Source organism: Schistocerca gregaria, chromosome X (assembly GCF_023897955.1).
Source record: "Schistocerca gregaria isolate iqSchGreg1 chromosome X, iqSchGreg1.2, whole genome shotgun sequence".
Lineage (NCBI taxonomy): Eukaryota > Metazoa > Arthropoda > Insecta > Orthoptera > Acrididae > Schistocerca > Schistocerca gregaria.
In genome coordinates, this window is record NC_064931.1 from 770229129 (window position 1) to 770253307 (window position 24179).

General features: G+C 42.7%; 1 protein-coding gene across 1 annotated transcript in view; it reads left to right on the top strand.

Moving 5' to 3' along the window:
• The window catches only part of LOC126297712 (uncharacterized), a 252027-nt gene that overhangs the window by 211144 nt on the left and 16704 nt on the right, over nucleotides 1-24179 (top strand). Inside the window, exon 2 of the mRNA XM_049988843.1 lies at nucleotides 20061-20198. Within this exon, the coding sequence (XP_049844800.1) occupies nucleotides 20061-20198 (138 nt within the window). The remainder of the gene's footprint in view (nucleotides 1-20060; nucleotides 20199-24179) is intronic.

Genomic DNA, 24179 nt, shown 5'->3' on the forward strand with positions numbered 1-24179 from the left:
TGATTGTGGCGCTCACCTGCACGGCGCCAAACACGCATACGACCATCATTGGCACCAAGGTAGAAGCGAATCTCATCGCTGAAGACGACACGTCTCCATTTGTCCCTCCATTCACGCCTGTCGCGACACCACTGGAGGCGGGCTGCACAATGTTGGGGCGTGAGCGGAAGACGGCCTAACGGTGTGCGGGACCGTAGCCCAGCTTCATGGAGATGGTTGCGAATGGTCCTCGCTGATACCCCAGGAGCAACAGTGTCCCTAATTTGCTGGGAAGTGGCGGTGCGGTCCCCTACGGCACTGCGTAGGATCCTACGGTCTTGGCGTGCATCCGTGCGTCGCTGCGGTCTGGTCCCAGGTCGACGGGCACGTGCACCTTCCGCCGACCACTGGCGACAACATCGATGTACTGTGGAGACCTCACGCCCCACGTGTTGAGCAATTCGGCGGTGCGTCCACCCGGCCTCCGGCATGCCCACTATACGCCCTCGCTCCAAGTCCGTCAACTGCACATACGGTTCACTTCCACGCTGTCGCGGCATGCTACCAGTGTTAAAGACTGCGATGGAGCTCCGTATGCCACGGCAAACTGGCTGACACTGACGGCGGCGTTGCACAAATGCTGCGCAGCTAGCGCCATTCGACGGCCAACACCGCGGTTCCTGGTGTCTCCGCTGTGCCGTGCGTGTGATCATTGCTTGTACAGCCCTCTCGCAGTGTCCGGAGCAAGTATGGTGGGTCTGACACACCGGTGTCAATGTCTTCTTTTTTCCATTTCCAGGAGTGTATTTATATATAAAGCTGCCACACCTCTCAATGAACACGCTGAGCTACTCTGCCAGCGAACCAGTTGACAACCATGAACCCTAAAATCTGGCACCTACTCACAGATACATAATAACATCTGGCACCTACGCACAGCTATATAAGCCAAATAATAGGCGCGCAAAACTTCTCTTGCGATTTTCTCGGAACTACCAGAGTAGTGACCTTACTACTTGTACATTATGTTGTTTTAATGGCGTACTAAAGAAAAGTTTGAAGCAAATCTGTGAGCCCAAAATCGTGGCCTCCTCTTGTGGGGGGTTCCTGCAGGAGCTCGGATGTACTTGTGCATCCCCACTGAAGAAGGTGGATCCATCGCCCATTTAGACGAATCAGTTATCCGAATGCATAGTGTCTGTTCTTTCGGGCATATCCGGAAGAACATTCACCACGCATTCATATAAACTGTTTGTTTTTAGAAACAATAACCGATATTGCCCTCCCCCCCCCCCCCCCCCAAAGGAACCACGGACCTTACCGTTGGTGGGGAGGCGTGCGTGCCTCAGCGATACAGATGGCCGTACCGTAGGTGCAACCACAACGGAGGGGTATCTTTGAGAGGCCAGACAAACTCAGCTCGCGCTATTCGTCCACGAGACTCAGAGGGCCATAGACACGTGTTCCCAGGTAGATGCAGTGCTTCTTGACTTCCGAAAGGCGTTAGATACAGTTCCCCACAATCGTTTAATGAACAAAGTAAGAGCATATAGACTATCAGACCAATTGTGGGATTGGATTGAAGAGTTCCTAGATAACAGAGCGCAGCATGTCATTCTCAATGGAGAGAAGTCTTCCGAAGTAAGAGTGATTTCAGGTGTGAAGCAGGGGAGTGTCATAGGACCGTTGCTATTCACAATATACGTAAATGACCTTGCGGATGAGATCGGAAGTTCACTGAGGCTTTTTGCAGTTGATGCTGTGGTGTATCGAGAGGTTGTAACAATGGAAAATTGTTCTGAAATGCAGGAGTATCTGCAGCGAATAGACGCATGGTGCAGGGAATGGCAATTGAATCTCAATGTAGACAACTGTAATGTGCTGCGAATACATAGAAAGATAGTTCCCTTATCATTTAGCTACAAAATAGCAGGTCAGCAACTGGAGGCAGTTAATTCCATAAATTGTCTGAGGGTACGCATTCGGAGTGATTTAAAATGGAATGATCATATAAAGTTGATCGTCGGTAAAGAAGATGCCAGACTGAGATTCATTGGAGGAATCCTAAGGAAATGCAATCCGAAAACAAAGGAAGTAGGTTACAGTACGCTTGTTCGCCCACTGCTTGAATACTGCTCAGCAGTGTGGGATCCGCACCAGATAGGGTTGATAGAAGAGATAGAGAAGATCCACAGGATCATTTAGTAATCGCGAAAGCGTTACGGAGATGATAGATAAACTTCAGTGGAAGACTCTGCAGGATAGACGCTCAGTAGCTCGGTAGGGGCTTTTGTTAAAGTTTCGAGAACATACCTTCACCGAAGAGTCAAGCAGTATATTGCTCCCTCCTACGTATATCTCGCGAAGAGACCACGAGGATAAAATCAGATAGATTAGAGCCCACACAGAAGCATACCGACAATCCTTCTTTCCACGAACAATACGGGGCTGGAATACAAGGGAGAACCGATAGAGGTACTCAGGGTACCCTCCGCCACACACCGTCAGGTGGCTTGCGGAGTATGGATGTAGATGTAGATACCAGATGGCAGTTATAAGAATCGAGGGGCATGAAAGGGAAGCAGTGGTTGGGAAGGGAGTGAGATAGGGTTGTAGCCTCTCCCCGATTTTATTCAATCTGTATATTGAGCAAGGAGTGAAGGAAACAAAAGAAAAATTCGGAGTAGGTATTAAAATCCATGGACAAGAAGTAAAAACTTTGAGGTTCGCCGATGACATTGTAATTCTGTCAGAGACAGCAAAGGACTTGGAAGAGCTGTTGAACGGAATGGACAGTGTCTTGAAAGGAAGATATAAGATGAACATCAACAAAAGCAAAACGAGGATCATGGAATGCAGTCCAATTAATTCGGGTTATCCTGAGGGAATTAGATTAGGAAATGAGACGCTTAAAGTAGTAAATGAGTTTTGCTATTTGGCGAGCAAAATAACTGATGATGGTCGAAGTAGAGAGGATATAAAATGTAGACTGGCAGTGGCAAGGAAACCGTTTCTGAAGAAGAGGAATTTGTTAACATCGAGTATAGATTTAAGTGTCAGGAAGACGTTTCTCGAAGTACTTGTATGGAGTGTAGCTATGTATGGAAGTGAAACATGGACGATAACTAGTTTGGACAGGAAGAGAATAGAAGCTTTCGAAATGTGGTGCTAAAGAAGAATGCTGAAGATTAGATGGGTAGATCACGTAACTAATGAGGAGGTATTGAATAGAATAGGGGAGAAGAGGAGTTTGTGGCACAACTTGACACGAAGAAGGGACCGGTTGGTAGGGCATGTTCTGAGGCACCAAGGGATCACAAATTTAGCGTTGGAGGGCAGCGTGGAGGCTAAAAATCGTATGGGGACACCAAGAGATAAATACATTAAGCAGATTCAGAAGGATGTAGGTTGCAGTAAGTACTGGGAGATGAAGAAGCTTGCACAGGATAGAGTAGCATGGAGAGCTGCATCAAACCAGTCTCAGGACAGAAGACCACAACAACAACCGATATTGATTGACTTACAGTAAATTCATTGCTGAGGGAAACACTGGAGCTACGTTATTCTGCAAACCAATTGGAAATAGTCTTTTCAGAAAGCGACTGGTTACTAAAAGTTAAGGAAGAGATTAGTGGCATTGTTGATGAGTAAGACCTTTACGAAATTCGAAATAAATTATCTATCGAAACCTCTACATGAAATTTCCAACTTTTCAAAACATTGTTTATTGAAATAAGGACTGAAAGAAACTGCTCAGCCGACTTCTGTTCTACCATTGTCTTAGCAATAGAAAACGACAAATCTTAGAACAATAGTAATGCCACACCTCAATGTTGGCATTTAGTAGTCATTTGTTAAAACTTAAAAGGTGAAAGCCATTTTTAAAAGTTTGTACCACAGATTTTCAAGGATTCATAAACTGAACTGGATTGAATGGGCTTCTTTCAGGGTAAGCGGAGGTACACCAGAAAACTGGTGTTCAGCAATATGCTTCAAATGGCTCTGAGCACTATGGGACTTAACATCTGAGGTCATCAGTCCCCTAGAACTGAGAAATAGTTAAACCTAACTAACCTAAGGACATCACACACATCCATGCCCGAGGCAGGATTCGAACCTGGAACCGTAGCGGTAGCGCGGTTCCAGACTGAAGCGCCTAGAACCGCTCGGCCACTCCGACCGGCGGCGCTCAGCAAGTTCAACAAGTTGTATGACTATCACTTTCGATCTAGTAATATCTACATCTACTTACATACTCCTCAAGAAATCGTATGTGCGTTGCAGAGGATACACTGTATGATTACCGTATTTTACGGACTATGAGACGCAGATTTTCTTCGAAGAATTACCTCCAAAATTCAGGGGCGTCTTATACTCGATTTAATATAAAAATGCCTAGTGTTTGATTTAAAATTCCTGCCAGTCCTAAAAATGGCCGCATATTAGATACCGCGGGAAACATGTCTCTATCTGGTAACATCGTATTCAACTGGCAGCAGCAGTTCACCGATGCGACGAACATGAGCTGCGAGGATTCACAAGCTTGCTAACACTGTCTTCGTGCCCCGCCATCACAAATACACAATACTATCTAGCCAATAATGCGTCATTGCAGTCTACGGTGGCAGTGAACTTGAATTGAAAGTGATTTCTGCTATCGGTAATAGTACAATATTTCTCTTAGTAGCTAGTTTAGTAATAGAAATAAATAAGAGAGATTCATATGATGCCGACTATAGATTGAAAGTTATAGCAAGTGCAGAAGAACGTGGAAGCATAGTAGCTGAGCAGCAGTTCGGCCCTCCACCAAAGGAAAATTCCATTCGCGTTTGGATGCTAATAAAGAAGAACTGAAAAAATGAGGAAAACTAAATGTGCAACTAGAGGACTGAATGCAAAAAGGCCTAAACCAGAAGATAACGATTTTCGTGGATTGTAAAGGTCAGTTCGTTTGTATAAACTAAGATCTTTTTTTAATCCGGCTTTGCAATCTGATAATAAAAGTGGTAAAATGTTCCTTGAAAAAATTTGCTTGAAAATTAAGGTGCGTCTTATAGTCCGTAAAATACGGTGCACATCATTTCCTTTCCTGTTCCATTCGCAAACAAAGCGAGGGATAAACGACTGTCTATATGCCTCCGTACGAGCCCAAATCTTTCTAACCTTATCTTCATGATCCTTACGCGAAATGTACATTGCTAGCAGCAGAATCATTCTGCAGTCAGCCGCAGATGCCGTTTCTCTAAATTTTCTCGCGAAAAGAACTTCATCTTACCTGCAGGGATTCTCCTTTGAGTTCACGAGGCACTACGTAATACTCGCGTGTTGATCGAATCTACCGGTAAGAAATTTAGCAGTACGCCTCTGAATTAATTCCGTGTATTCCTTTAATCCGACCTGCGGGGATCCCAAACACTTGAGCACTACTCAATAATGGATAATATAAGAGTTTTATATGCGGTCTCCTTTGTAGATGAGCTACACCTTCCTAGAACTTCCCCAATATACCGAAGCTGATCATTCGCGTTCCCTGCTATCGACCTTACGTGCTCGTTCCGTTTCGTGTCGCTCTGCAACCTTATTCCTAGATAATTAATCGATGTGACTATTATCAAGCAGGAAACCACTAATACTGCATTTGAACAGTGCAGGTTTATTTTTTCTACTGATTTGCATTAACTTACATTTCTCTACATTTAGAGCAAGCTGCCATTTGTCACACCAACTAGAATGTCTGCCCAAGTTATCCTGTATCCTCAGACAAGCTCTCAATGACGACGCTTCCTATAGAGTAAAGCATCATCAGCATACCAACTAACAGTCACGGACCGCGTCAGTCAGATCGTTTATGTGTACAGAGAACAATACCAACTGTAGCTGTATAATAGGAATATTTAGTTTCAGTCTAACCGAACTGTCGGCCATTGTGGCCGAGCGGTTCTAGACGCTTCAGTACGGAACCGCGCTGATGCCACGGTCGCAGGCTCGAAGCCTGCCTCGGGCATGGATGTGTGTGATACCCTTAGGTTAGTTAGGTTTAAGTAGTTCTAAGACTAGGGGACTGATGACCTCAGATGTTATTTCCCATAGTGCTTAGAGCCATTTGAACCATTTTGAACTACCGAACTAAGTCCACCCCGATATCTGAGTGGCCGGCACAGTAGCTCAGCGTGTTCGGTCTGCGGGTTTAGATACCCTCTGTAATAAAAAACTGAGTGAACGGATCAACGAACAACCTGAACGAGTGTCATCGGACGCCCGCCACGAACAAAGTCAACGAACAATATAGAACAAAATGAGATTTTTTAAAAAAGTGTGGTCGGCGCGACGGTCTGTCACGCCAAGTGCCCTGGGTTCGATTCCCGGCTGGTTCGGAGATTTTCTCCTCTCAGCGACTGAGTGTTGTGCTGTCCTAACTATCGTTTCATCATCATCAGTGGAAGGCAATGGGAAACCACCACTGGAATCACGTCCCTAGACGCTCATTTGGTGGACCTCTCTGACGAGGCTTCCCCCATGACAAGACCTGCCGTAAGGCATAACACGAAGTTTTTTTACCGAACTAATACGAAACCGCACTACGACCGTCTCCAGAGGCATCACTGAAAACATTCATGTTGCAGACGATGCATTACATGTGCGCGTTTTAACATATTCCGTCAAACTCTCTTTTAAAGTTACTAATTGTCTTACTAGACCATAGCTACACTTTTACCTGAGCATGCTTCAGATATATTTTCAATGGAATATGATAAAATGCGTGTGTATAATATACCCTACACAGTATGAACATCTATAATTTTTCTGCTGAAAATGGGCGTCAAACACGGTATTCGTTTGACGAGACTGTAAATAAATATTAATATTACACAGCTTCAGTTAATGAACTGAATATTACACAAAATTATATAAAAATGGCCTTTATTTCTTTGTTCGACAACCGGTTTGCTATATATGTTCATTTTGTGTGACTCATAAAAAGTGCATAAAAATGTTTGAGTATAACGGCGTGACATTCGAAATATATTGTGGACACAGTACAAGTATGAATTACATCCTGTATGGCTTCACTGGAGGTTTTCCGTCCTATAGCAGCGGAAAGAAATAAAGGAATCCTTATGTTGCCGAAATTTCCACGTTGGTGAACTTGTTCATTGAACTCTACAGGCTGTATCTGTAACAAAATACCGCGCCTTTCTGATGTCATGGGTGACGGTTCTTCACCTCCCCGGACAATACTTGGCATGTCCAGTGCCAGCTGACGCTAACTGGCTACGTCTGGCTAGTCTTCGACAGAGCCCTACATACTCGTTTCGGAAAGATCGGAGCGCAAGCTCTCCAAGTTTTTCGTAGTTTACCTGAATCAGTTAAGGCTATCACCAGGAACGTTCTTTAAATAATGCAATGGTCATTTACGTCCATCTTTGTGGTTCAGCTTGATTAGTGTTTTATCTCTAAAAACTGAGCCAAGTGTCGCAGTTAAACATAGATCTCGTCATCAGCTGGACATTAGTTCAAATTGCTGCTCGACCATGCACGTTCGGGTTTTCCATGATTTCCCTGAAGCGCTTAAGGAAAATGCCGAGCTGGTCCCTCTGAAAACGAAGGGGCCGATTTCTTCACCATCCTTCCCCAATCGGGGCTTGTGCTCCGTCTGCAATGACTTGGTCGTCGATGTAACGTTAAAACATAATTTCCCTTCTAATTACAAACTCTAAAACTATAATTTTTATTTACGAAATAAGATATGAGCACATTCCCTGATCTGTCCGTATGTCTTTCTGCACGCACCGCACAACATAACTGATTTATTAATTCATTTATTACGTTGTAACCCGCTACCTATAATTTCAACACAGATTATCAACCGTCAGTTTTTCCGTACACATTGTCAACTATTGGTATACAAAGTGCTATTACAGCTAACAAAATACTAATTCTTGATCGTGGGAGGTATTCCATTGCGTGGATTACTTTTTGAACATGACTCCTGTCAAATTATGCACCTTCACGATAATTTTCTATTATTTCACTCTCGAACAGCGCACAGAAAAAAACGAACACCTATATATTATATATTTCGGTGCGAGGTCTGATATCCCTTAGTTTATTATGGCGATCGTTTCTCCCTATGTAGGTCGGCGTCAACAAAATATTTTCGCATTCGGAGGAGAAAGTTGGTGATTGAAATTTTGTGAGAAGACCCCGTCGCATCGAGACACACAATTATGTCCACCCCAAATTCTGTATCATGTACGTGACGCTCTCTCCCCTATTTCTCGATAATTCAAACCGTGCTGCTCTTCTTTGAATTTTCTCAATGTACTCCTTTAATCCTATCTGGTAATGATCTCACACCGCGGAGCAGTACTCCAAAAGAGGACGGACAAGCGTAGCGTAGGCAGTCTCTTTAGTAGATATGTTGCATCTTCTAACTGTTCTGCCAATTAATCGCAGTCTTTGGTTCGACTTCCCCACAACATTTTCCATGTGTTCTTTACAATTTAGTGTCCGAGCGGTTCTAGGCGCTTCAGTCTGGAACCGCGCGAGCGCTACGGTCTCAGGTTCGAATCCTGCCTTGGGCATAGATGTGTGTGATGTCCTTATGTTAGTTAGGTTTAAGTAGTTCTAAGTTCTAGGGGACTGATGACCTCAGAAGTTAAGTCCCATAGTGCTCAGAGCCATTTGAAACATTTTCCAATTTAAGTTGTTCCTAATTGTAATTTCTAGTTATTTAGTTGAATTTAAGGCCTTTAGATTTGACTGATTTATCGTGTAACGTAAGTTTAACCGATTCCTTTTAGCACTGATGTGGATGACCTCACACCTCTCATTATTTAGGGTCAACTGCCAATTTTCGCACCATACAGATAGATATCTTTTCTAAATCGTTTTGCAATTCGTTTTGATCTTCTGATGACTTCACGTCGTCGACTCTTACTACCGTTTCGTTCTCCTGCAGCTTCCCTTATATCAGAAGACGGAGCCACTTCGGATTTCTGTGGGCAGCCTTTCGAAATTTCTTTTGTAAGAGTCTCTCCGGGACATGACAGAATTACTTCTTTGTTTTGTAAAAAGTTCTTGAAACAAAGGTAATACACTTGTGGATAGCCGAAATCCTTCAGTCGGTCAAAAAGCGCTTGCCTCCACAAGTGGTCAAACTCCCCGGCCACATGTACCACTATAGTTACAATATATTTATGCGGAGAACGCCTCGTTTACAGCGTCTTCTGTTGACTTCCCACTTCTGAACTCATATTGTGGAGAGTTCATTCCATGAAGAAGTCTTTTCTCCTGCAGTCTGCCACATAGCAACTTCTCAAGCAATTTCTCTAAAGTAGCATGAAGAAAAATTGATCTGGAGGACTTCTTTAGCCTCTTTCAAGAGAATAACATTTGCTTTCTTCCAGATATCTGGTATACTTCTTTTCAATAAGCACGCGCTATGGATATGGCACAAATAAAAACTAATGTGCAGCGTGTACTTCCCTATTTTTTCCACAGTTCTCTGAGTTCATCAAACTCATTCTCTACAGTGTCGCTTAGAACGAGAGAGTCAATCAGAAATTGAGCAGACCATCGCCAGTTTTCTGTCATGCTACCGTCTGCTCGTTTTAGAGTTGATAACATTATCGGAGATTTTATCTTTTCTCAGACGATTCGGTAGGACTTACTTCGTGGGTCAAGATGTAGATCCCGTGCCACGAATCTGCTCCAGTTCTCTATTTTTGTTTTTAAATTGCTTCTTAAGGTCTCTGTATCTGCACAGTCAGCGAGCTCTTTCTTCCGCAGTGTGGCTTTTCTAGTAGAATCTTCTTGCCCTTCCTACTTCCGTTGCCAGTCTTTGGAGACTTTCCTTCCATGATACTACTGAACTCCAGTCTGGTTACTTTATGACTGGTATTGCGCCTTTCATGGCCTATTGTATTGGTATTAGGTGACGAGTTCTTGAATTTTTGTGTCCACGATGTGATCCACTTCCACCGAGGCTTGACAGCGGAAAATACTCCTGGTATGATTCTAGCCGAGTTTCTTTACTTTGTGTCGTGTTTTTAAGGTTTTTAAGCATCGTAACCTCTGAGTCCATTTCTACAGGAAATACACTCCTGGAAATGGAAAAAAGAACACATTGACACCGGTGTGTCAGACCCACCATACTTGCTCCGGACACTGCGAGAGGGCTGTACAAGCAATGATCACACGCACGGCACAGCGGACACACCAGGAACCGCGGTGTTGGCCGTCGAATGGCGCTAGCTGCGCAGCATTTGTGCACCGCCACCGTCAGTGTCAGCCAGTTTGCCGTGGCATACGGAGCTCCATCGAAGTCTTTAACACTGGTAGCATGCTGCGACAGGGTGGACGTGAACCGTATGTGCAGTTGACGGACTTTGAGCGAGGGCAAATTAGGGACACTGTTGCTCCTGGGGTATCGGCGAGGACCATTCGCAACCGTCTCCATGAAGCTGGGCTACGGTCCCGCACACCGTTAGGCCGTCTTCCGCTCACGCCCCAACATCGTGCAGCCCGCCTCCAGTGGTGTCGCGACAGGCGTGAATGGAGGGACGAATGGAGACGTGTCGTCTTCAGAGATGAGAGTCGCTTCTGCCTTGGTGCCAATGATGGTCGTATGCGTGTTTGGCGCCGTGCAGGTGAGCGCCACAATCAGGACTGCATACGACCGAGGCACACAGGGCCAACACCCGGCATCATGGTGTGGGGAGCGATCTCCTACACTGGCCGTACACCTCTGGTGATCGTCGAGGGGACACTGAATAGTGCATGGTACATCCAAACCGTCATCGAACCCATCGTTCTACCATTCCTAGACCGGCAAGGGAACTTGCTGTTCCAACAGGACAATGCACGTCCGCGTGTATCCCGTGCCACCCAACGTGCTCTAGAAGGTGTAAGTCAACTACCCTGGCCAGCAAGATCTCCGGATCTGTCCCCCATTGAGAATGTTTGGGACTGGATGAAGCGTCGTCTCACGCGGTCTGCACGTCCAGCACGAACGCTGGTCCAACTGAGGCGCCAGGTGGAAATGGCATGGCAAGCCGTTCCACAGGACTACATCCAGCATCTCTACGATCGTCTCCATGGGAGAATAGCAGCCTGCATTGCTGCGAAAGGTGGATATACACTGTACTAGTGCCGACATTGGGCATGCTCTGTTGCCTGTGTCTATGTGCCTGTGGTTCTGTCAGTGTGATCATGTGATGTATCTGATCCCAGGAATGTGTCAATAAAGTTTCCCCTTCCTGGGACAATGAATTCACGGTGTTCTTATTTCAATTTCCAGGAGTATATTATAACGTCGTGGTCATTCATGATTAGACCCTTTCAGTTTTCCAGGCTCTGACCTTCCTGACCCTATATTCGTTAACTACTGCGAGGTCTGTATTGGACTGCGAATATATGGATGGATTTCCAATTCTTTTTTGCCAATTCCGTGTTTAATTCCGTTACGGATTTCTGTAGTATAATGCGTCTTTCATCCTGCACTGAACTTCGTGTCGACGGTATAAATTAGTGGCTTTCTTTGACCAAAGTGACTGATGTCTTAAAATTGCTCTACTTACCCATTTATGGCATCACTTAACTGGAAATACATTGAGATAGAAATCAACTTCCCATGAATGTCAAAATGTCCACGCAAGTCACAATATTATGCTGTTGTTATAGTTGAGATGTTCTTATTAAAAATGACAGTGACTGTCATCGGCTTTTTACCGTGTGTGATGACGGGGCTGCTATTGTCATTCCAGTAATTTTACCATCTTTTGTGTATGGTTTATGTAAGCCTAGAATGTCGAACTTCATTCCCTTAGCTACTTTGCGAATTTCCTCACTTCTCATCACGCCTTGTGTCCATCTATGGATGGTATACAGCATCCATAAAGTCCCCTTGTCACTTTAAAACTTCATAACTTGGAAACTGTTACACATAGAGAATCTTGGTTTCTTGTAAAACGTTTAGCAGTTCTCAAAGCTTTTTTCGCTTTGTTCTTTGTTGAAGATTTGACGTGAAGTGCATCAAACTAGCGACAGACCAGGAGAAGGAGCAATTGTCATCTGCTATGCAGAATCCAAATCTGTGGATACGCACTGCGGCATTATCGACACTAATATGGGAGGGCACCACCGGAAAAAAAACATGCATAATGCAGTGCTTCACAAACTTTAAAGAGGCAGGCAGTGTCGTAACGGCCTCGGAGTAACAGCCCCCGCGCTCTTCCGATGTGACCTGTGAGGTAACGGGCGAGTTGTGGCGCCCTGAAAATATTCTAAGTTCGGAGTTGGCGCGCCCACGCTGGGGTTTTTCGGTGGGCCGCGACTTGCTGGCGGCTGCGTGGTGCCGAACGCTAGCCGGGGTCCATGCTGACCACATGGCTGGGAATTCCTTGGTGATGCTGTGTCGATGAAAGAGACTTGTATGCCGAGAGTGCCAAAGACGGCGGACTTTGTGAAACCATCATGGCAGACATTTCACAGCTCGTATAGAAATTAATAGTAGCCAGATGAATCATGATACCTCAAAAAGAAACATATACATTACCATTATTTCCATGACGATTCTGATGGTGTAATCAGATTTTCAGTATCTTTATTAGTTTAAAGTTTAGTATCTGACGATAAATTATACAAGTAACAACCAGCAACGAATTTCCAAAATCTAAACGGTTCATCCGATTTTGTCGATCGACGTGTCTTTAGAAAGCTATTAGTGTAAACCTAAATTGGTATAAATTACAGGCATGTGAACTTGAATAGTACATGAGTTATTGGATGTCAAAGTGGCTGATTACTATCGATAGCGTCAGGCCATAAGTGCTCCACAGTTACACGAAGAAACGGTAGCAGCATGCTTATAAATATATTTATTCGTCCATGTCTTTGTTTATATTCAACATAAAATATTAATGAAGAAATTGGTTAAATATTTACGGTGTTTAGAAAGCACAGAGACATTAAGAATCTGGCCTACCTTTTATTTCTATTCCTTTGATATATGTTTATTTGATTTGTTTCTGTATTTAATAATGTGTGTTGGAGCGTGTTTATGGTCCAGCAGCAGGAATATTTATTTAATTTCAAGTTATTTAAATGTAAATCCATTATTTCGAGTGTGTTTCATAACGTTTGTGAGTGTGTCTTGGCTTGAAGACATGGCGGGAGCGTTCTAGTCAATGAAGAAATACTCAGTGTTTGAGTTCTTGGTGAGATAAGTCGATAGCAGTTGTTGTTTAGGACTGCTTGGCGAAATTTCAGAGGTTTTGACTAAATGTTCAATTGCGTGTAAAATCTTATGGGACTTAACTGCTAAGGTCATTAGTCCCTTAGCTTACACACTACTTAACCTAAATTATCCTAAGGACAAACACACACACCCATGCCCGAGGGAGGACTCGAATCTTTGCCGGGACCAGCCGCACAGTCCATGACTGCAGCGCCTTAAACCGCTCGGCTAATCCGGCAAGGCATTTTGACTGAACCTGTTGGTCAGATATTCGTGTGTGAAATATTGGCCTTCATAGAATCTGCGTGGCATGTTTCAGTATTCAACTACTGAGCATTTTTGGCGAGCAGTTTCTTTTTTAGAAATCCACAAGAAAGATCGAACGTAATAACTCATATTAGAGGTGAAATTAATGATTGTGAAAACGTTGTTTGATTTGGTCGGGTTTGGACAGATTTCTGGCTGCTGTGCGTGTGAAATGTGTGTATGAATCGTGAACTGGAAGGAAATAGCCAATAGTTTAAATGTGGACTGAAAGTACCTTTTCTTTAGTTACCAAGGACAAAATAAACATTATTGTGTGGGAATTTCGGACATTATTTTTCACAAGCCAATCCATTTTCTTACTGCCCGATAAAATTGGATGACAGTACTTCTACAGAACTTTCTTTCATAGCTAGAGTTGGGCGGCCTCAGTAACTATAGATGTTAGGTAGTGTTTTTTATCAACGCTGCTTTTACATCATCTTGTAGGTATCTACGATGCAGAGTGAAGAGACATTCAGCAGACGCGGTTCTGAGGTAGGTGAATTTTAATTTGCAGCCTGCACAGTAACAACGACCAATAGACACGAGAAATTAAACCCTGGCCCGCCGCAGGATGATCGACAGATCACAATCAAACACCTCGCTGCTCAACTAGTCGTCTCAGTTGATAGTGCTAGCACTCTCGTTTACTAGCTACGGTTTTAAAAGGTATTTGCCAGCTGGTTTCCTCGCCACCCAAGAGAATACCATAAACAGCAACGGAGGACCATCTTACGCGGAATTGCTTGCACGTTATGAGGCTTATCGTGACAACATTTTGTCGAACATCGCTACGGGCGATGAAACATGGGTTCATCACATCGACCCGGAAACAAAACGGCACTCCATGTAGTGTCAGCACACCGCCTCTCGCTCGAAGAAAAAGTTCAAAGCCGCGCCCTTAGCAGGTAAAGTTATTGCTACGGTCCTCTGCTACTCTGAAGGGGTTATTCTGTTTGATTTCCTCCCTCAAAGCGCAACGATCAGTTCTGAAGCAGAGAGTTAGAAAATATAGGCAACGTAAGATGCAAGATCAGCAGCCTTGTTAAGCTGGTTTGTCACCTTATACGTCACATAGTGCTCTGGGTAAAGCCACGGCTCGATCCAATCGTTTCTTGCCATCTTCACCACGACATAAAGTTGTAGTTGTTTGTAAGCTGTTCAGTGATTTGTGTGGAAATTCATCAGATGGAAAGTCAAAAACATCAAGTCATGACAGCAGTCCACAAAATAGAGGCCTTAGTTGTGAAAGTAGAAGCTTGGTAACTGGTTCCTACTGTCGTGAGGACGTCAGTCGCCAGTCACCAGGTTGAAAGGACACAAAAGCAATTAGAAAAAATAATGAGAAGAAGACAGTTCATATTCGTCGCTTGGTCGTGTCCATCATGGAAATATATGAGGCATTCAAACAGGAACACTCTGAAATTCAAATTGGGAAATCTAAGTTCGCAGAAATACGGCCACCACATGTTCAGTTAAGCAGCAAACCACCTCATAACGCATGTTTGTGTAAATATCATGAAAATTTCATAAATGCTATCAGCACCCTTCATAAGAACATGATAATATTCCAGCTTACAGTAACATATTTGTATCAACTACCATATATCAGCCACCCAGTGAGCTCTGTTAGCAAACTGAATGCAACACATGTCAGAATGGTAGAGATTTCGTCAAAGCCCATTAAAATTGACGAGCTGGAAATTGTAAATTTATCATGGTATGTTTGGAAGATGGAAGAAAATGGCTTTAAAATTATTAAAGTCGAAGAAAAAGGGTCTACAGCTGATATAGTGAAATACATAATTTCCATAAGTTTCTTCTTCAGTGCTATACAAAGGGAGCTCAATCTGCATCTTATTATCACAAAATGAAATGGTTCTGAACCAAGATTCTAAGTAGTTTGCATTGCTGCATATTGATTTTGCTGAAAATTACACTTGGCTTAATCACGATGAGGTTCGAAGTGCTCATTGGGCACAAGTTCAAGTTAGTATTTTCACTGTGTCACTGTGGGATTCAGGTTCTCATCACCCAATTGTTGTTGTTTCAAACAACTCAGCCCTTTCCAAGGATACTGTGATTGCATACATTAGCAAGGTACTGCCAACTATACCTGAAAATGTGAAGGTAGTTTCAATCTGGTCAGATGGACCGTAACACAATTTAAAAACAAATATATTACTGCTGCTGTACCTCAACTTCAACTGTTCCACAATGTGGAGATATATAAGAACCTTTTTGCTGCATCCCACGGTAAAGGAGCTGTAGATGGAATTGGTGCAGCAAGTGTGGAATGCAGTAAAATGGCGAACATTCATTGTAGGTGATGCATTAATTTTTACTCAGGCACCTGCAAGTACCACAAATGTGCAGGTTTTTCATATGTCGCCTGATGAAATTGAAGGAATCAATGTGAAACTCGATCTGGATCAAATATGTTCTTTAGCACCATCAGTACCGAACATAAAAGGTATTCACTGCTTTCACCACGAGACAGGAGTACTACAAACATATCTGCTGGCACCAAAGAATTTCCCTGCTGTAGATCATCATACTGAAGAGACTATAGAAATTGTAAAAATTGGAAACTGGTAGAAAGTAGAATATGACGATAAATTCAATGCTGGACAGGTACGTGCAATTTTTGGAAACTTATCTGATCAATGGAATGGAGCATGCTGCTCACTACTGGAAATGACCTGCAAAATGTGATGAAATGCTGTACACACAGGCAAAAATTATAAATACGGTTAATCCACCTGATGTTTTCAATGCAAGAGAATATTTTCAATTATCTGATTTTTAACTGAATTTACAGTTTATTTTCCCAGATGTCATGCTCTTATAAGTTTCCATAGTGTTTAAAAAATGAAATGTAAAGTTCTTATTTGATAAATAATGTCATATTTTTATTTCTTTGCTCACAGGATAAACTTTTTTCTACAATAAGTAGCAAGTAACATGAGCCACGTAACATCGAATCTCGCGCTTTTTTCAATATATTACAATATTTTACATGGTATAAATATTTTCAGAAATCTTGTAACTGTAATTTGAATGCCAACCTAATTTTTATTTTCTGTGATAAACACCAGATCCACACTGCTAGTAGTTTGAGGACACTTTTGACCGAAATTGTACATTAACAATAGTATGTCCCAAATTTGTAACATGAGTCACAATATAAATTACTTTCTTGTTCTTTAATTTTAATGCTCTTCACTGCTTAAATATTAATTCAAGATCCTTGTCTGAATAACACAACGTATGATTATGATTTATAAAACAAATATAGGTTTATAGATTGATAAAAAGTCAATATAATTAACCAGTCATTTCAAAATGTAACATGGGTCACCATGGAATCTCCCAAAGTATGATCTGTCGATAATTTGTGGTTTATGATTTTCAGAGTTCTATGTTCTCAAGCTGACTGGAATTTGTGTTTTTTGTTGTGAAATTGTTTCTCAGTTATATTTCTTATGTTCACTGTGATTTCCTTTTGCTTCCCGAATGTGAGATCGGATATGTTCAACGCAACTATCGTGCTAGATATCTAGTGTTTGACAGCTGAATCATCTAGATTTGGCGCTAGGTTGTATTTAAGCCCTTTGTTAAGCAAGGAAGTTTCTTGTTCTGTAAATACAGTATCTGTAACGATTTTTAGTCTTGGGTAAAAGTCAAAGTTAGATTGATATTCTTTTACTGGACGTTTTGTATGCTGTTGGGTAACCAGGAGCTTATTGAATTTCTTGTTATGAATATAACTAACTTACATATTTGTGAAGTGTATGTATCTATCAGTTGATTTGGTAATGAGATCGAAAATAAGTGGCGTTACATTTTTGCTTAAACATAAGTGGACTACATATGTTTCTTAATTGATGTTTTCTTTTCGGCATAGTTGGTCCTGTGTCTCTTGATTTATCCAAAATCTTGTTGTTAGGTCTTGTATGAGCCATAAGGCTGGACTTAGCTTTCATTTCAATGTAGAACACGTAGGAGGTATTCTATGCTGGAGGCAGCACATGTACTTTACACCTTCAGTTACTTTAACAAGCTTCATTTTCAGGCGTATAATCACAGGACGCGCCATTTTATTTCACATACCAACATCGTCAACAGTTTATATTACATACGACCTGCATCGTAGAATAAGCCAGTAAATGACATATTTATAAGGAGCGGTGAGCCGTCTAGAAACTGAATGAGGAAATATAAAGGGTCGTGTAAGCTGCGAAATATTTTTGCTCTACATAATTATCCTTCTGTCTTTTACTTAAAAGTAAACAGTATTTATAGCGAAATTGAAATTATCAATATTTAATCCAAATTATATTCAAATATTCTTGATTTATAAAGTAAAAATAAAGCAAACAATACAGATTTATCATAGAACGCTAGAAAATGCTATTTCCTCAAAAAAAAAGATAAAATTTAAAAAAAGCCGCAAAACAAAAACTTATCAAACATAACTTTAATAAAACTGTATGGATATTGCGGAGACATGGCTTAGCCACAGCTTGGAGGATGTTTCCAGAATGAGATTTTCACTCTGCACTCCGCAATATCCTTTCTTGCAGGAGTGCTAGTTCTGCAAGGTACGCAGAAGAGCGTCTGTGAAGTTTGCAAGGTAGGAGACGAGGTACTGGCAGAATTGAAGCTGTGGGGACGGCTTGTGAGTCGTGCTTGGGTAGCTCACTTGGTGGAGCACTTGCTCGCGAAAGCCAACGGTCCCGAGTTCGAGTCTCGGTCCGGCACACAGTTTCAATCTGCCAGGAAGTTTCGTGTCAGCGCACACTCCACTGCAGAGTTAAAATCTCATTCTCTCATCCCTTTAATATTCCTTAGAGCTTATATAAAATTTGTTCCTGTTGTTCATAAACAACTTTCACACTTATCACTCGTAACAGGAAACATTTTTCTTTGATCATGATGAAGAATGTTCTACAGAGTACAAAAAAAAAAAAAAAAATACACAAAACTAATACAGATTTTTTTATGTTTGTGCATGTAAATTATGTTTGCAGCAAAAGTAATTTCTTTGGTTACATAAAAGTACAGAAGTTACACGATCAGCTAATTTTATTACTTATAAAACGCAGTTTATATTTTTTAAGCATGTGGGCTAACACTGAAGGATGTGCAGCTCTAATTATGTGCAAAACAAACAAGCAAACAAAAGCAAAGAGGAGTCGTTGGCTCCCAGTTTTTCTCTTATGTTTGTTTCCCTGCCAATGCTACAAGTACTACCGGTAATCTTACAATTTAGTACGTTATTTACATATTTTACCAAAAACGATCGAACGGTAGCTTTGGCAGAGCGCAATTCTACACGGCCCATATCTAACTGGTAGTCCAGTTGTGCCCCAGCATATCAGGAATGACAGTAAGAACAGCTGCTGTGATGCAGTATCGAAAGTCTTCGAGATACTGTGGAAGAAATCCCCACTATCAGTTACCAGTTGTGGCTTGTGCCATTGTTGCAGCATGTAGCGATAGGTGATACCATTGACAATTCTGTCGGCGGGCAACATGGGTCCGTAAACGATCTTGTTGGACGCAGAACAGAACATGTTAACTTTCTTAGAATCCCGGATGCACTCGACAGTTGTATGTGGATACTACGTTGCTCATATGCGTATGTTGTGTCGGCTTATCATCAATGCAGAACTACAGAAGCCGCAGTTTGTCGCCATGCCTTATGACTCACAGGAGCTGTAATTTGTACGGCTTCACTATTAATTGCTTACGTAGGATTTTCCACACCGTTGGTTAAGGGATGTTCGATTCTGCACAAACTCGATATGAAGAGTCTGTATGACATAACAAAATAACTTACCTCTCATGGCCACTAACCGTTCTGCTACAGCCGGTCGCCCCCAGCGTCTTGCATCGAACAAAAAGTCATCCTTCTCGAATTTATTGCACGTCACTACGTTGTATAAACTGGTGCTGTCTTGTAAAACACTCAGTACCTATTGGTAAGGAGCAAATTGTAGCACACAAAATGTTTTCTCTGCTTGGTTCGCCGCCGTCTACAGCTACTACAGTCAGTGGCACCCCTGTCGGCGGTTTTCCAAACTAACTTGACGGAACCGCGTTCAAAAAAAGCGTTGAGAGTTTGTCTTTTACTTACTGGATCGTTTTTTACGTCACTCTTAGCCATTTATCTACACCGATTTTTCGAAATATTTCATAAACTTTATAATTACTGTGTATATTCAATGTTTTGGGTGAACACTGACGAACATTTGAATAAGCAGTCCCAACATAATTCGCACTTACGATGCACTAATAGATGGTTTCCAGCTATTGCCCCTTTGCTAAAGTCCTGTGGGAACGTTTAGTTGACGAAGATGATCTACAAATTTTATTCTTGTTGGAAGAAAGAGAGCGAACATAGTGTGTTCTACATTTTTAATGTTTAGTGGTTCAGTGACATGAGTTTGATGTCTGTTATTCTTTTCATTTACCAGACTTAGATTTTTTTTACATAAGAAGGCATTTTCATGAGTATTTTCTGTTCTAGTGTCGGTCCAAGTCGTTGAAGAAAACTGGACTATTGTTCTTCAACCCAGATGTTGTTCGGACTGCACGTTTGTATCCAGAGGCTTCAAGTGCAAAGTGAAAAGCTGTCTCAGTAACTGTCCTTGGGCGAGAAGTTCAGGTAACACAGTTTCATATTTTGAAATACAGCAAGGGCAATGCACTTAAGTTTTTTTTTTTTACTATGTGATTTTGGAATAGTCAGCTTGACCGTTCTATGTAACAGTGAAAAAAGGTTACAAAATAGACAACAACGACTGTTACATTCCGTACAAGCAAGAAGTTGTTTATACATATTGAATCTATAAAAGGAAACAGTCTTAAGTAAAATAAAAAATTACAGTCAGTGCTACAACGCTTCCTTGCGACAGAATTGGTCACGAATTGCGTAACAAGAGAGATGTTGTGTTAAAGAAAAAATGGTAACACCATGCAGATTGTTACACACACAGTTGGGGAAGTCGTTTTTAGTACTACTGCCCGGTGAGTAATGGTATTCATTCTTGATATGGCAGCAAGAGAGCCGCGAACACTTAGCGTGAATACCTGGAGGACAGGACTATGCACTACGCTTTTGGAGGCACCTGGAAGAGCTTTGTAGATCCAGACAGTATGTAACGTTCTCGGTGCCATCAATTTGATCTCTATGCGTCAGTTACGAACAACAGCACAACTCTATTAGTACTGTGGTGTGTGAAGAAGATGGACATGGGGCAACCAGTATGCAACTTGGGTTAATGATGTCATGTGTTCTTGATATGTGAGTGAAAGATTTGTCAAACATCTGATGATCGTCGTCAAGTCTGCACAGGAGGCCAGGTACCTGAGCACGGAATATGTTTCCAGTCGCTCAAGTTATGCAGGGAGATCGATCAGTTATGTTTTGGGCCGGTACCAAGTACAGATGTCTGACACTTGTCATAGCTATCGAGGGTAATATGAGTGCAACTTACTATCGAGACACAACCCTCATCCCATTCTCCAGCTTTCATATCAACATCTCGGCTGTGTATTCATCTTTCAAGACATTTACGCACGAGCACACGGCGCCAAATTTGTGGACGCCTCCCAGCAACAGGCAGGAATTATTAAAATGGTATGGCCTGCGGGATCTGCTGACGTGAACAAATTGAGCGTTCTCGGGACCAGTTGAAATTTGCAATGCGTCGTCGTGGGAACCCTCCTCACTCATTGGATGACCTCGGGAAGACCGCTGTCGAAGAATGGAACAGGAGTGAACAGCAGCATATTTACCACCTGGTCAAGGAGAGTCAAGGACGTTTCAGTGCACAGGATGGAATAAAAAGATATTGAGTGATAACAGATTTTGAATTAGTAGATGTACACTATCAACAGTCTGCCTTTTATTGGTTATTTTTGCATTGCCTGACAAAAAAAAAGTGAAGCATCCACAAGTGGAAAAGGAAACGAAAGGTAACTACACGGGAGAAATGGGTATGTGATGTTATTACAGTGATTAAAATGTCGAGTCACGTTTACAAAGAACCTGGCAGTATGAGCCCACTTATCAGCAGAACGCTGCACCCCCTCGGGTATGGTTGCATGATCTGATTCGCTTCGGAAGGGTGTCACAAAGCGGTTGTATCCTCTCCTAAGGCACGCTGGCCCACAAGTGCTGTAACTGGTCAACGATATCCTGCACTGTTACTGGTACAGAGCTGACGTCTCAGCTGGTCCTACACATGTTATATCAAGGACAGATCTGGGCACCTTCTTAGCTACAAAAACACTTCAGCATCAGGCAGATAGTTCACAAGGACACGTGCTATATGTAGACGTGCATTGTCCTGTGGAAAAATGCCACCACGATAGCGTGGCAGGAGAGGAAACACGTGAGGATTCCGGATATCTATGATGTACCGTTGTACCATTAGAGTTCCCTCACTCACTACTAGCCGCGACCTGAAGTCAAACCTAATGGCTCCCCAAGCTATTATAACGTCACTACGCTGCGCCGCCATAGTCGCCGATAATGGTCATCCAGAGTAGTGCAGAATCGAACGAGGTGGCGCAGTGGTTAGCACACTGGACTCGCGTTCAAACACGCGTCCAGCCATCCTAATTTACGTTTTCCGTGATTTTCCTAAATCGCTTCAGACAAAGGTTGGCATGATTCCTTTGACAAGAACGGCGGACTTCCTTCCCTACTCCGATGGTGCCGATGACCTCGCTGTTTGGTCCCCTCCTCCAGATCAACAAACCAACCAACCAGAGTGGTGCAGAACCACGATTTATCGCTGTATGCATTGCTATGTTGACATGTTAACGGTAGGCTACGCATGGGAAGATAAGCTGGTTGCTGCTAGTCTCCGAGCAATGGTGAGCGATGACACAGAATGTTGCAGGGAGTCTATTACTTGTTCTCGAATGGCAGGCAGAAATATGGAGGCGTTACGCTGTGCTCGCAGCACAGTATGGCAGTTCTCTCTTTATGTGGCCAGACCTGTTCGCTCTAAACCTTCACAATGAGTGTCCGTACCCTCACATTCCCATGCAGTTGAACATCGGGAAACCGAATGCCCCTCAAATATGGATATTGAACAGTTCGACTCGCTAGCCTCCACCGCAGCCCATTTAACCGAAAGCTTTTCACTTGAGTCTGTCGTCGGGTACAAGTGGAATACACCAATGGGGGAAGGATAGTGAGTACACAAGTTGGCTTGTATAATCTAGAACTCGCTGCACTGCTTGCCTCATACGCAACTCTTGGGCACGACGATTATTATACAGGGTGGTCCATTGATCGTGACTGGGCCAAATATTTCACGAAATAAGCGTCAAAAGAAAAAAACTATAAAGAACGAAACTTGTCTAGCTTGAAGGGGGAAACCAGATGGCGCTATGGTTGGCTCGCTAGATGGCGCTGCCATAGGTTAAACGGATATAAACCGTGTTTTTTTTTAAATAGGAACCCCATTTTATTACATATTCGTGTAGTACGTAAAGAAATATGAATGTTTTAGTTGGACCACTTTTTTCACTTTGTGATAGATGGCGCTGCAATAGTCACAAACGTATAAGTACGTGGTATCTCGTAACATTCCGTCAGTGCGTACGCTATTTGCTTCGTGATACACTACCAGTGTTAAAATGGACCGTTTACCAATTGTGGAAAAGGTCGATATCGTGTTGATGTATGGCTAATGTGATCGAAATGCACAACGGGCGTGTGCTTTGTATGCTGCTCGGTATCCTGGACGACATCATTCAAGTGTCCGGACCGTTCGCCGGATAGTTACGTTATTTAAGGAAACAGGAAGTGCTCAGCAACATGTGAAACGTCAACCACGACCTGCAACAAATGATGATGCCCAAGTATGTTTTAGCTGCTGTCGAGGCTAATCCGCACATCAGTAGCAGACAAATTGCGCGAGAATCGGGAATCACAAAAACGTCGGTGTTGAGAATGCTACATCAACATCGATTGCACCCTTACTATATTTCTATGCACCAGGAATTGCATGGCGACGACTTTGAACGTCGTGTACAGTTCTGCCACAGGGCACAAGAGAAATTTCTTTGCACGCCTTCTATTTAGCGACGAAGCGTCATTCACCAACAGCGGTAACGTAAACCGGCATAATATGCATATTGGGCAACGGAAAATCCACGATGGCTTCGACAAGTGGAACATCAGTGACCTTGATGGGTTAATGTATGGTGCGGCATTATGGGAGGAAGGATAATTGGCCCCCAGTTTATCGATGGCAATCTAAATGGTGCAATGTATGCTGATTTCCTACGTAATGTTCTACCGATCTTACTACAAGATGTTTCACTGCATGACAGAATGGTGATGTACTTCCAACATGATGGATGTCCGGCACATAGCTCGCGTGCGGTTGAAGCGGTGTTGAATAGCATATTTCATGACAGGTGGATTGGTCGTCGAAGCACCATACAATGGCGCGCACGTTCACCAGATCTAACGTCCCCACAAATCTTTTTGTGGGGAAATTTGAAGGATATTTGCTATCGTGATCCACCGACAACGCCTGACAACATGCGTCATCGCAATGTCAATGCATGTGCGAACATTCTGGAAGGCGAACTATTCGTTGTTGAGAGGAATATCGTTACA